Source organism: Lepus europaeus, chromosome 9 (genome assembly GCF_033115175.1).
Source record: "Lepus europaeus isolate LE1 chromosome 9, mLepTim1.pri, whole genome shotgun sequence".
Lineage (NCBI taxonomy): Eukaryota > Metazoa > Chordata > Mammalia > Lagomorpha > Leporidae > Lepus > Lepus europaeus.
In genome coordinates, this window is record NC_084835.1 from 110,682,393 (window position 1) to 110,697,076 (window position 14,684).

The 14,684-nt window shown below is 45.0% G+C and overlaps 1 protein-coding gene across 1 annotated transcript in view; it reads right to left on the reverse strand.

The window, feature by feature from the left end:
- VPS4B (vacuolar protein sorting 4 homolog B) overlaps positions 1 to 13,353 on the reverse strand; it is a 32,716-nt gene extending 19,363 nt beyond the window's left edge. The window contains exons 1-3 of the mRNA XM_062201777.1: positions 13,077 to 13,353; positions 2,404 to 2,515; positions 1,146 to 1,302 (exon numbers count right to left, since the gene is read on the reverse strand). Of these exons, the coding sequence (XP_062057761.1) occupies positions 1,146 to 1,302; positions 2,404 to 2,515; positions 13,077 to 13,103 (296 nt within the window). The 5' untranslated portion in view covers positions 13,104 to 13,353. The remainder of the gene's footprint in view (positions 1 to 1,145; positions 1,303 to 2,403; positions 2,516 to 13,076) is intronic.
- Between the last annotated feature and the right edge of the window lie 1,331 nt (positions 13,354 to 14,684).

Consider the following 14,684-nt stretch of genomic DNA (forward strand, 5'->3'; position numbering starts at 1 on the left):
GCTGTGGCAGAGGTTTTACTGTGTGATCTGTACTTGAACAACCCCGGTATCTCGCTGAGTTTTTCTCCCAGGGATAGGAATCCACGCTTGCTTCCCTGGCCCCTTTCCTCAGGTTCTCCCTGACGGGTTCCCATTTCAGGAAAGATCACTGCAGCAGCCTCAGGCACGACCAGAAGATCCTCCGCGGACGGGGAGAGACTGCGCTGGCCAGGGAGTCTCAGCGGCAGGTGCAGGTCCTGGCGTCTGAGCTCAACTGAGTTCTTCCCAATGCTTTAGTTTCTTGTTTGGAGTCCCTGTCTTACATTAAATGTCCTTTCATATAAGAAATGTTAAAATGTAGTTCAATAATTCATATAATCGGACTGTCGTCTGATTTTTTATTATGTCAGTGCTGTAGGTGCTGAAGAAAAAAATATTCTTAGAATGTCAAGAATACAAAACTCTGAGCTAATACTTTTCTTCAAGTTCTGTCACATGGTTCTAAGAAGCCAATCAAGTCTAGTTCTTCTATTTCTCATGTTCTTCAAAATGGCCTATTGTAGCAGCCAGAGTCCCCAAAACACTGCCAAAAAGGCACCTCATTCCTTGTGATCACAGAGCATGACTTAAACATCTGCCACTGAGCACCGTGAATTACAGGTACCATATCCCTTAAAGCTAACCAGAACCACGCTGCTGTCAATCCCAACCAGGCCAGGTCACTCAATCCCAGAGCCTTGTGTCTTAGTGTATCACCTGGAGCCACTGTGTGCCAACTAAGCGTGTTCAGAGAGGATCTGTGTTCCATCTGCTTACACATATTGCAAGTTCAAGAAATAAATTCTGCATCTGTGAATGGTACATTCCCTATCAAGGAAGACATTTCCAAAATGGGTTTTAACATCCGTAGACTGTACATACTCTAGGTTCTGCCCACACACAGTCTCCACTGCAGCCACTCAACTTCGCTGACACAGTAGGAAAGCAGCCTTAGACAACAGTAGGTAGCTGACTGGGGAAGCTGTGTTCCAGTAAAGCTTATTTAAAAACCAGGCAGCAGACAAGCTTTGGCCCGTGAGCCAGGGGATGCCAACAACTGATTTAGACAAAAGAAATGGGTACACAATTTAAAAGTTCCAGTGAAACCGAACTCTTTCCATACATACCCCTTCTCATCCACGGAGCTCGGCTGCGCCTCTTTCACTGGCTTCTGTGGTTTTTTCTCCTTTTGTTTCAGATACTCCTTCAGCTTCTCGGCTCTGTCAAGATATTCTGTGCATTTTGCTCTGATGCTCTGCTTGGCTTTGTCACCTTGTGCTTCATCTACCGAAGAGAAATGAGAGACTTTTTCTTTAGCATTATGTATAGGAATTTGTTTAAGCTCTTCAGACCCATTTTTTAAACAGGGGAAGTCGATGTTGGGGAAGACAAGCAAGATCGTCTGTAACTCTTGGTAACCAGTGATTATCAACTCTTTTCCACTTACTCTGGCAAGGCTGAGACCAATAGTGAGTTTGTGTTTAAAAAAAACCAACAAAGACCTGAGCAAAACAAGAGGGTATTTTCAGTTAATGTTAAATAATCGTAAGAATTTTAGTATTTTCTAAATTTCCTTTTCTCTCCACCATTTGAAAGCTGCTTGTCTCACACAAAATCAATAAAATCAAACAGAAGTAAAACAATATTAATCTTTTCCATTAATGTGTATATTAGTTTTATTATGACAGAGTACAAGTGATGGAAATGTTGTATGTTGTATGTATCACTGATACAGCAATTTTATTACATATAAATACATCCATCAGGGCTATTTTCAAAAGTAGACTTCGGCAATATACCCAACACATGGATTAGCCCCATATATTTATGTGTTATCATTAATTCTTAGTTTTGCTTTAATTTGACACAAATTCTCAAAATTAAATGGAGAGGGAAGTTAAAAAAAAAAAAAAAACCTTATTCAACCACGTTAACTTAAGATGCTCAAAGGTAGGGTTTTTTTTAATTGATTTTTTTCCCTCCTTATTGTATCCCCAGTGTCTAGAATAGTGAGTGCCCAGCTCATGGAAAACACAAATGAAATGAAATGCACAAAATGTCTCCCAAACTATTTTTTAAAACAGAATTTTTCCAGCATATGGTTAGAAATGGTTATGGAAGTCACATAATTTGGGTTTACTACCAATAAAATAAAAAAAAACTTCCACTGATCATATGACATTGTAATGTGTTCAGGTATACAAACTAGGAGGTGTCACATTTGTTAGCTAAGTCTAAGTACTTAAGTGACTAGGAAGAAAGTGGAAAATTTCTGGCAAATGGATAGTTCTGAATTTTCTGGCACTGTATTTCAAATTTCATAAATGAAATACTGTAAGTTTTTCTTTCAGCGTTTCTAAATAAGAAAAATAACAATGCCCTTACATTTGACCACATGGAGAAAATATTGCACAGCATGCTGGTAGAGCTGAAGAGCTTCCTCGTAGTTTCCAGCTTTGTCTTCTTGTGCCGCCTTGCTAGCAAGATCTATTGCTTTCTGTTTGAGGGAGGGAAAATAAGAACATTAAAATTAAAGCATACATCTCAATTTGAAATAATCACATTGAAAGGTTTTTTAAAGAAAAGCAGTATCAAATCCACCTCTTATTCTAAATGCAAATTAAATTTGCCATAGGGATAACTTGCCACTCAAATACCATTTTATCTAGTACCAATCACTTATGAATCAGATAACTCAGTCAACTAAAGTAAAACTCAGGCTAGCAAGGGATAATTGAATAATCTGTAAATTCAAATTAAAACAGCATTGAGGGAAATTTCAAATCTTAAATGCTGCTGTATCTAAAGCACATTAATGAAAAATTAGGAATTCAAATAAAATCCCAAATAACCAGAGAAGCCTTTTAAATAGCAAAACAAAACCTGGAAACTTAAACTTTTTTTTTTTTGGACAGGTAGAATTATAGACAGTGAGAGAGAGACAGAAAGTCTTCCTTCTGTTGGTTTACTCCTCTAATGGCCACCAGGGCTGGCGCTGTGCCGATCCGAAGCCAGGAGCTTCTTCCTGGTCTCCTATGTGGGTGCAGGGCCCAAACACTTGGGCCATCCTCCACTGCACTCCCGGGCCACAGCAGAGAGCTAGACTGGAAGAGGAACAACTGGGACTAGAACCCAGCGCCCATATAGGATGCCGGTGCCCCAGGCGGAGGATTAACCAAGTGAGCCACTGCGCCGCCGGTCCCCGAAACTTAAACTTTAAATAGTCAAATGATGCCATACAATGGAATAATGAAGGATCATTAAAATAAAAATAATAAACATTTATAATAATAAGAAAAGGGTTTATGATGGACATTTTCAAAAAGTAGGATACAACTCACAGCGTAAGTTCAACTGTTTGAAACAACAGACAAAAAAACAGAGGAAAAGGGGAGGAAATTTTTTTTTTTTTTTAACAGGCAGAGTGGATAGTGAGAGAGACAGATCTTCCTTTTTGCCGTTGGTTCACCCTCCAATGGCTGCTGCGGCCGGCGCATTGTGCTGATCCAAAGCCAGGAGCCAGGTGCTTCTCCTGGTCTCCCATGCGGGTGCAGGGCCCAAAGGACTTGGGCCATCCTCCACTGCCTTCCCGGGCCATAGCAGAGAGCTGGCCTGGAAGAGGGGCAACCGGGATAGAATCCGGTGCCCCAACCGGGACTAGAACCCGGTGTGCCGGCACCGCAAGGCGGAGGATTAGCCTGTTAAGCCACGGCGCCGGCCCAAAGGGGAGGAAATTTAACAGAGCCTATTAAATAAGCCTTTACTGTTTTCATTTTCTCCCTTTCACACTTCTAAAAATGTCCATATTGAACACAGACAACTTCTGTAGTACAGTTGTCCTTCCTGTCAAGGAGGGTTAAGTTCTAAGACCCCCATGGATGTCTGAAACTACGGATACCACACTGAACCTTACAGTACTACATGTTGTTTCCTATACTGACGTCCTTGAGAATCTGAGAGAGGTTGGATCCAGGGCCTCTGTGGATATCAAAATCTGTGGATTACTTCTAACACCTGATACAAGGTACACACTACATAAGTAGATGTTATACTGTATTGTTTACAGGAAAGAAGGAAAAAAAAGATTTGTACACGTTCAATATAAACACAATTTTTTTTCATGAATATTTCTGCTCCGTGGTTGGTACAGTCTAGAGATGTTAGAAATCTAGATATGAGGGGACAACTATACACACACACCTGGAATAAAGGTTTTTTTATTTTTCACTTTTTTAAAAAAATATTTATTTATTTATTTGAGAGGTAGAGAGAGATGCAGAGACAGAGAGGAAGGTCTTCCACCTGCTAGTTTACTCCCCAAATGGTCACAATGGCCAGAGTGAAGCCAATCCAAAGCCAGGAGCAGGAGCTCCTTCAGGGTCTCCCACGTGGGTGCAGGGGCCCAAGCACTTGGACCACCTTCCGCTGTTTTCCCAGGCCTTTAGCAGGGAGCTGGATCGGATGTGGAACAGCCGGGACTCAAATACGCACCCATATGGGATGCTGGTGCCACAGGCGGAGGCTTAACCTACTACACTACAGCACCAGCCCCTGAAATAAAAATTTTATTCCTAAATTAGATACAGTAAGAGAATAAAGTAAGAACAATTACCACAACACACTGTAATAAAAAGTTATGTGAATGTGGTCTCTCTCTCAAGTCAAGCCAGACTGGGACTGACAGCAGGTGTTGTTGAAACCACAGTAAGAAAACCAAAGGAAAAGGGGGACTACTGTATTAAAAACCCTCACAGAAATAGATGCATAAAACATATACAAATGATTTATGAAAATGATATAAAAACAAGTCAATGGCAGAAGGTTTGACTTTTTACAAAATGGTGGTAGAGCAACTGCACATCCTTAGGCAAAAACAAACTCACACTTTCTGTAAAACTTAACTGAAAATGGATCACAAACATAAAATGTAAAATTAGGCACAGGTTTCTGGCCTGGCAGTTAAGAAACCCACATCCCATACCAGGGTGTCTGGGTTCTAGTCCCAGCCTCACTCCCAATTCCAAGTTTCTACTAATGTGTGTCCTGGGAGGCGGCGGCTGATGGATCAGGTCGCTAAGTCCCTGCCACCCATATGGAAGACCTGGATTGGGTTCCCACCTCCCAACTTTTACCTGACCCTGCTGTGGCTATTGCAGGCATTTGGGGAGTCAACTAACAGATAGGAGCTTGCTATCTTTCTACCTATCTGCATCTACCTCAAATAAATAAATTTTTAAACAAAAAACTATAAACTCTCAGAGAAAAAGAAAATTTCCAGGATCTATGGTTCTTAGGATTCTTAGATTTGACATTAAAAGCACAATATATAAAAGGAAAAAAAAAAAAAGGACTTGATCAAACTTAACGAATCTTTATAAAAGATCCTGTTAAAAGGATGAAAAGGTAAGTCTCAGACAAGGAGGCATATGTGCAAATCATGTGTCTAAAGACTAGTTTCTAGACTGCAACAGTTAAAGAATCCAGTCAGAAAATGGACAAAGGCTGCGAGCAGACATTTCACCTGAGAGGTCATACAGACACCAAGTAAGCACAGGAAAAGCAGCTCACATCATCAGAGAGTGAGAAAACACCAATTAAAACCACAAATGAGGGGCTGGCGCTGTGGCGCAGTGGGTTAACGCCCTGGCCTCAAGCGCCAGCATTACATTTGGGTGCCAGTTCAAGACCCAGTTGCTCCACTTCTGACCCAGCTCTCAGCTGTGGCCTGGGAAAGCAGTGGAAGATGGCCCAAATCCTTGGGCCTCTGCACCCGTGTGGAAGACCTGGAGGAAACTCTTGGCTCCTGGCTTCAGATCGGCTTGGGGAGTGAGCCAGCAGATGGAAGACCTCTTCCCCTCTCTGTGTAACGCCGACTTTCAAATAAAATAAAATAAATCTTAAAAACACACAATGAGATATCCATATGCATTCATCACAGATGGCTAAGGTAATACAATACCAAATGCCAGTGAGGACGCAGGGAACTTATCACTCCCACATTGCAGGTGGGATGTAAAATGGTGCAGCCACTCTGGGAAACTAGCTGCTTTGTCTACAAAACTAAACTCACAACTTCTCTATGAACAAGCAACTGCACTCCTGGGCACTGGTCCCAGGGAAACGGAGCTTTAGGTTCATACTGAAACCTGTACGTGAATGTTCAGATGTCCTTAAGGGCTGCATGGTTAAACCACGTGGTGCGCTAGCAAAAGGAATCAATCACTGTTACAAACAACTGGGATGAATCCTGAGGGAATCATGTTGGGTGAAAAAAGCCAACCCTAAAAGGCTACATACTGTAGGATTCCATTTATTCCATTTGTCCTCAAAGCGACAAAACCAGAGATGGAGAGCAGATTTGTTCTGCCAGGAGTCAGGGATGGTGTACGGAGGACAAAGTGAGGTGGCTGTGGTTATGAAAGGGCAACTTCTTTATGAAGTGGTCTGTGTCTTGATCATGGTATTGCACATATGAACCTTCACCTGATAGAACTGCACAGGAACACACACACAGGTAAAACTGGGGAAATATGAGTAAGAGTTGTAGAATGCACCAATGTCAATATCCTGGTTGTGATACTGTACTAGTTTTACAAGATGTAACTGTGTGAAGGGTACACTGGATCTCTCTATTATTTCTTAAAACTGAATACAAATGTACAATTACCTCAACACAAAATTTTCATTAAAGTTAGCCTTAAATTTTAAAACAATGCACAAAACACATACAAATAAAGAAAGAAGCATGATTAAAGCATTCCAATTGGGTTAATTTAGGCAGTAAAAGTGAAATAAATGCAGACCAAAAAGATCATGCTTACCCAATACTAAAAATAAGTTATAATTAACCTAAGTAAAAATCGTCCATTTCAAAGCCAATCATATGTCAGAATGATATACTTTTAAGTAGGTGTTCATGGAGTGGATATGGATGGCACGAAATCTATGAGTGAGATGAACAGGTCTCCCAGTGGAGAACCTACTTCCTCTGTTGTGGGAGGAACCACAAGCTAAGTGGTCTGCTTTAGAACTGATAAAGTGTAGCAGTTACACATCTCATGGTTCAAACAATCTGGACACACAGCCAAATTCCTTCCCACAAGCTGAGGCAGCATGGCCCCCTTTCCAGACCTACCCCGGAGGCAAGTCCTCGGAGAGGTGCTCCGCAGGCCAGGGACATGCTGCATCCCTGACGTCCCCTCTCACTCCCACACACGTTCCCCTCTCACTCCCACACACGTTTCCCATCGTTACCAGTCCACACGGACCAGCTGTACCTTTACTAAGGCGAGCTTCATGAGAACAGGACTCCATCACCAACCTAATCTGGGCTGGAAGGTAATGGCTACAGTACACAACTGCTGAATGAGTGAAAAAAAAAAACCCAAAACCCTGTTTTCTCAAAATCTTCCTCTGTTTGGTTACCCCATCTCTGTCATCTCTAACAAGTTCTCTCCACCAGATACTGTCTCCATCAGGAGACAAATAGTCTTCCCTAAAAAAGACCTATAACTCGGCACTGTGGCACAGCGGGTTAACGCCCTGGCTGACGCACTGCCATCCCATATGGGCACCGGTTCTAGTCCTAGCTGCTCCTCTTCTGATCCAGCTCTCTACTGTAGACTGGGAAAGCAGTGGAGGATGGCCCGAGTCCTTGGGCCCCTGCACCCACATGGAGGAGGCTCCTGGCTCCGGATTGGTGCAGCTCCAGCAGTTGCAGCCAATTGGGGAGTAAACCATTGGATGGAAGACCTTGCTCTCTCTGCCTCTCCTCTCTCTGTGTAACTCTTTCAAATAAATAAATATCGCTTAAAAAAAAAAAAAAAGACCAATAACTCTCCATCTTGGATCTGTTTCTCTGCTACCTTTCAGAGTCACAATCTCACCAGCGGAGCCTCTATTCTCTCCTTATCACACCAAGGGACTCTGAGATGCCAGACTGAAGGACCAGCTCTGTCTTCACCTTGGTCTGCTGATAACAAGGTCCATCACTTCCTTCCTGGACACTGTCCTCTGCTGAGCCCACCGCACCATTCTCCTGGTTTTCTTCCTAGCTCTCTGGCAGCTACTTTTCAGTCTCCTCTGTGGTTACATCCTCTTATATGATGAGGTTTTGCTTGGGGCTCACATTTGCTTACTGTTTCTCCTCCAGCCTGTTGTCTATTTTCAATGATTTATGGCTGATGATCTTTGGGTTGATGACTACCCAGTTAATTCAATTTAAAACGCATATGGTGAGCAGTTAACATGCCTGCATCCCATATCACAGTGCCTAGGTTACATTCCCTGCTCTGGTTTCTAAGTCCTGCTTCTTGATAATGTGGAGCCTGAGGCGCATGGGGACACCTGGGTTCCTACTACGGGGACCTAGATTGCTTTCCCAGCTTCTGGCTTGAGCCCTGGCCCAACTCTGGTTGTTGCAGGCATTTGGAAAGTGAAACAAGAGATACCAGCTCTTTCTTTGTCTCTCAAAATAAAACACAGTTGTCCACATCACTCCTGTTTAAAATCCTTCCAGGCATGTTATCCCTCTCTCTGTGAACCTACGTGGGTTTTATTTTTGTTCTCTCACTAGAATGCAAGCTCTGCAGGGAAGGAGTTATGTCTGTGGTCTTCACTTTTTCATACTCCCAAGACTAGCACAATGGCTAGCACGAGAGTGAATGACTTCACTGCCCCAGGGTTAGGCAGTATCCAGTTATCAATATGGAAGTACAAAGGTTGGGAACATCTGGGACAGCCCTTTCTAGATTAGGAGACCACAGTGCATCTACCCTAGAAACCCCTGCAAACTGGCTATCTACCTCAGGAGCAAAGATGTGCTAGGGGCAGTCAACGCTAATTCTTCTGTGTTTCTGAGCTGGTCCCCACCTTTGCAGCATTTACGCCCTCAATGGCATGCCATGGCATGCTCTCTCCTCAACCTTTCCCTTGTTTGAGAGGTCCTTCCTTATCAGAAAAACATGGTTAGTCCTATTTCAGACTCGTACCTAAAATTCACCAACTCTCTTCAGTTCCCACGTTCCTTTCTTGCCACCATCTTACTTAGTTCTTCTAAGCAAACCCTCAGAGTACCCCAAATTCATGTTTCTTGAGCTCTTCCTCCACAGCAGTGTTTTCTGCCGACTGCCAAATCTCACCTCAATTCCCTCCCTACAGCACTTAACACTAACAACAAACTCTGGGACAGTGTCTCCTCTTTGGCCTTCAGGACAGCATCCTCTCATGATTTTACCAAACTGTCCACTGCTTGTTTTTCAGATTCCCTTTTCTCTTTCCTTAAATGTCAATATCCCATGAGGTTCTACCCTGGTCCTTATTTTCCCTCATTCTGTAAACTTTCCAAGATGGGACTCACCATGCCCACAACCTGTGCTACATCTTTATACTAATAACTCCAAAGTCCTTATTCGCATCCAAGGCCATTCACCATAGTTCTACACATCTGTATTCAGATGCTGATTGGACATTTCCATTTGATTATGCCCATGGGCATTTAATTTTCTAAAAAAACTGTATTCATTTTGAGAGGACGGGAAGAGAGGAAAGAGAGTGAGCGCCCCACTTGCTGGTTCACCCTGCCCCCACAAATGTCCACAAGGGCTATGGCTGTGCTGAGGCTGAAATCCACAGCTGGGAACTCAATCCAGGTCGCCTACATAGGTGGCAGAGATTCAGCTACCTGAGCCATCATCTGATGCTTCCCAGGGTCTACATCAGCAGGAAGTAGGAATAGGAGTCAGAGGTGGGTATCAACCCAAGCACTCCAATATGAGGCACAGGTATCTTAACTGTTAGGCCAAATGCTTGTCCTGCTGCATGGACATTTTAAACTCAACAAAAACTAAAGCAATTTTGCTTCTCTATGCCAGTCCCATAACACTCTTTGATACTTCTCCTTTTGTATTCCACTCAGACATCCAATGCAGAATCCTGGGCGGAAACCCTGCCTTTTCTCTTTCCCTCACAGGCACAAGCCTGACTATCCTCCCCAACTTTTCTCCAATGATACCTTTCTGCTTCATTGAAAAAGGTATTTACGCTAAGGTGGCCCCTTACTTTCTGCCATCACCAGACCCCAACTCCTAACTGATCTCCCTGATTCCAGTCCAGTTTCTCCCTGTACACAGGACAGTCTCATTCTAAAACAAAACACCTGAGCAGGTTACTCCACTGTTGGAAACCCTTTTATGACTCCATGTAGAGCAGGATGATGAGTGTTTATGTGGCACACAAGACTCCTCGTGATAGGGCCTAACCCTCGGGCTTGTGCCCCCACCTTACATTAAGTTCCAGTCATACCAAACTACTGGCATGACCTAGTCCAGCTCAGCACGAATGTCTGCCCAGAATGCTCTATTCCAACCCATCCCTGTAAAACTCCAGTTTCTCCAGGGCTCTCCAGGCATGGCACTCTTGCTGCAAAGCTCTTGCTAGCAACCCCTGGACTGCTTTGTCTGCACTTCCTCTAGATTTCCACTGCCCCCTGTACATACCTTCTATGACCACACTATATCCTATTGGTCATCTTATACTTGTATGTCTAGTTTCACATCAGAATGTAAGCCTTCTGAGGTCACGGATTACGCACACACACACACACACACCATGGCATTATGGACACAATATTTAGGATGAGTAAACTTTTGAGTTCTATTTCATCTACATTACTTGCAATTTTCCCCAAAGGATTTATTACACTTTTGGATTGAGGGACAAGTCATTTTTCTCTGCCTGGAAAGCATTCAACTTTTTCAAGCGAGTTCAATTTTGTAGTGAATTCAGTAGACAGACCTGGATTCAAAACTAACCTACACACTAATACTTGTATGTCTTTGGGCCAACCATAAGCTTAACAAGCTTAGGTTTCTTATACTGTGAGACTCCACCTTGAAAAGTTGTTTTAAGGATTCAGTGAGAGCACATCAAACACCAAAAAGACAATTAGTGTTAGCACTGTTCACTTTATCGAAGCACACATCAGTTCCTCTGTGAAATATTCGTCATGTCCTTGGAAGACTGAGATACGTCCTTGCCTTCTGTGCTCCCACACTGACTTCTATCTCTATTCCAGTATTTGTTAAATTACTTTTTATTATTTTGATTGATTTTTACATTATGAGCATCTGGCTACAGAGGTTTCTGCCTTGTTCACTGGAAAGGTTATTCATTATCTGAGTAGTTTTCATTCAAAGGACTTGATGAGGGGCAGGAGCTCAGCCTAGCAGTTAAGACTCCAGTTACGATGCCCATGTCCTATATCAGGATGCCTGGATTCAATGCCAGCTCTGGCTCCTGACTTCAGCTTCTTGCTGGTTTAGATCCTGCAAGGCAGTGGTGATGGCTCAAGTAATTGGCTTCCTGTCACCCACGTGAGAGGCCTGGTTTGAGTTCTTGGCTCCTGACTTTGATCAGGCCCAAACCCAGCACTTCAGAAGTAAAGCAGCAGAAAGGAATTCTCTCCATATGTATCTGTCTTCCTCAAAAAGAAAGAAATGGTTCAATGAGAAACACAAGAGTGAGTCAACCATTAATCAAAACTGTAACTCAACATCCTTCCTGTTTACCACTGGCCTTTACCACTGGTCAAACTCTAGCTGATTCACTGAAGAACATACAACAATCCAATTCAGGTTGATGCATTCTGATTACAGAAGAAAACTGCAAATCTCGCAGAAGAAAGGTATCAGTAAACGGATGAAAATCTCACTGTGGAATGCCCAGATCAGACTCAAAGTTTGTGACAAATGAAAAGCTGACAAAATAAAACTAGTTAACAGACAACCAACGAGGGTGATGACAAGTGTGAACTTTAAATCACCTTTAATACGCAAAGGAACAATATTTTACCAAACAATAAATATTTTTGCAAGGTACATTTATCAGAAAGATCATTTCTGAATGGGGCTATCAAACATCTCCAGATCAAGTGGCGACTGCCCCATCTCAGTTTAATAACTTAGTGGAAAAAGACATGTAACTTTTTCTTAATTCTAAGAAATGAATGATTCCTACAATTATAACATTTTGTGAGTGCTATAAAACTTTTATTTTCATAATCTTTTAGGTCCAGTTTCAACGTAAATGTCCTAAGCAAGCTCTTCTCCCACGTTCTTGTTTAGATGGGTCTGCTGGAGTGGTCTTCCCTCAGGATCAAGTATCCAGGGTTAAGGAGAGCGTTCTTTATTTTTGGTGTCTGTATCGGGCCCTCAATAAATAAATGCCTGTCCAGCAAACTACTGGAAGCCCAAGACGACCACGGAAAGTACATATCTCATGGGACACTTTCGTACCAAATTGACAGGCAGGACTGGGAGTCCTCCAGGCCAAGTCACATCCCAAGCTCCTCTTAAGTCCCAGATCCATTCTGGGGGTGGAAGACAACGTTACATCATTTCTTCTTAAGAATTCCATTCTACAGGCGACTAACGATTAAGTCTCAAATCTTTGAAGTCCATGATTTACGTACAAAATGCTGCGCTCACTGCGGTGAAAGCGAAGAACTGGAGGCACGGAGGTTTACAGATGCCCCCTACTCTTAAAAGATGACAAATGGGGCGTCTCAGGACAGTGCACACGCACACGCACGCACACACACACACACACCCCGAATTCGCCGAGACTGCACGCAGGCTGGCTGGCACCTCGGATTCCAAGGCTGCGCTCATATTTCTGCCACTTGACAGCTCGAGAAAAGGAGTTTGGCTCAATCAGCTCGAGGAACACAAAAAACTGGGACCACCCTACTTTCAGCCGGCAAAAACTACGTTCCTGCCTTTCTTCTTTGCAGCGATGGGAGACACTGGCCCACTCTGGTCCAAGCTCGGCTGGTGCTTTCGTGTAGCAGCCCCACACCAAGCCAAGAGTGTCACAAAGCCAGTGGCCCAGGAGACCCTCCAAGCCCGCCGGAAACGCCCCCTCGGCTGGAGGGCGCCCACTCCCCGAGCAGCGGCCGCGCCCGGCCCCGCCCTCCTCCGCCCGAGCAGGGGCGCGGCCGCGTCTTCCCTCCTCCCCGCCCCCAACCCTACTGCTCCAGGCGGCGCAGGTAGCAGTGGTACCTGGAGATTGGGGCTACTGGATGACATGGTGGAGACGCGAGGCGGTTCCCCGGGGTCCAACGGGGTGCGAGGAGAGCCGAGAGCAGGCACCTCGGATCGGGCCCAGTATTACGGCCCCACGCCTGCGGAAGCTGGTGGCTCTCGGATCACAGGCGGAGGCCTTCTGTCCGGAACTTGTTCTGAAACAACACGGCGCTCGCCAGCAGCCGGACCCTCTTCAAAACTTCCGCAAACCCGAGCCCCTTCGGATCCTAGTCCCGCCTCTGGCCGGGACACTTCCGCTTCCGTCATCAACACGCGCTCTACGCAGTCACCACCCTGTCGGCCTCTCGCTGTGGCTGGGGACTTCCCAAGAGGTATCCCTGAAGCCAGCCAACGCCTGGCGGAAGTCTGGCTTTGCGCCTGCGCTCTAGAGGCAGAGAACCAGGCTGCGCGCAAGCGCAGGAGGACAGTTTCATTTGCCCTCCGGGGTATTGACTTTGCTGGGGGCTGTTTGCTGGGGTGGGGGGTGGGGGAGAAGAAAAGGAAAGAAAGAGCTGAGCATCAGGAAACCATGAGGATGAATATGATCGGGCTCTTGCTATTTTAGAAGTTTAGTGGAGAAGACACCACATGGTTCGAAGAATTGATTGAGATCTATGGTGATTCGTGTGTGCCAGTCTATTTTAAATGCTGGCTATGCATACAGCTCTTCTCTGGCATGGCTGGTGTCTGAAGTCCATCCAGGGTCAATGTCAGATGAGGCCGTGACAAGAGCTAGAATAGAGTCGGGATGTCCCGTGGGGCCGCAGGAGAGAATACTCCATCCTGAGCCAGTGGTTAGGGTTGTCTTGGAGGATTGTCATTTTAAACCCAGTCTTGGCCGGCGCCGCGGCTCACTAGGCTAATCTTCCGCCTGCGGCTCCGGCACTCTGGGTTCTAGTCCCGGTTGGGGCGCCGGATTCTGTCCCGGTTGCTCCTCTTCCAGTCCAGTTCTCTGCTGTGGCCCAGGAAGGCAGTGGAGGATGGCCCAAGTGCTTGGGCCCTGCACCCCATGGGAGACCAGGAGGAAGCACCTGGCTCCTGGCTTCGGATCAGCACAGCACGCCGGCGGTGGCAGCCTTTTGAGGGGTGAACCAACGGAAGGAAGACCTTTCTCTCTGTCTCTCTCTCTCTCACTGTCTAACTCTGCCTGTCAAAAAAAAAAATTAAATAAATAAATAAATAAATAAACCCAGTCTTGGGGCCGGCACTGTGGCGCAGTGGGTTAACATCCTGGCCTGAAGTGCTGGCATCCCATACGGGCACTGATTGGAGACAGGGCTGCTCCACTTACAATCCAGCTCTCTGGCCTAGGAGAGCAGTGGAGGATGCCCAAGTCCTTGGGCCCCTGCACGCATGTGGCAGACCCAGAAGAAGCTCCTGGCTCCTGGCTTTGGATTGGCGCAGCTCCAGCTGTTGCGGCCAACTGGGATGGAAGACCTCTCTCTCTCTCTCTCTGCCTCTCCTCTTTCTGTGTAACTCTGACTTTCAAATAAATAATAAATACATCTTAAAAAATAAAAAATAAACCCAATCTTACTGGTTTGGACAGACAGGTTTGAGGGCTGGAAGGAGAGCCATGGCAAT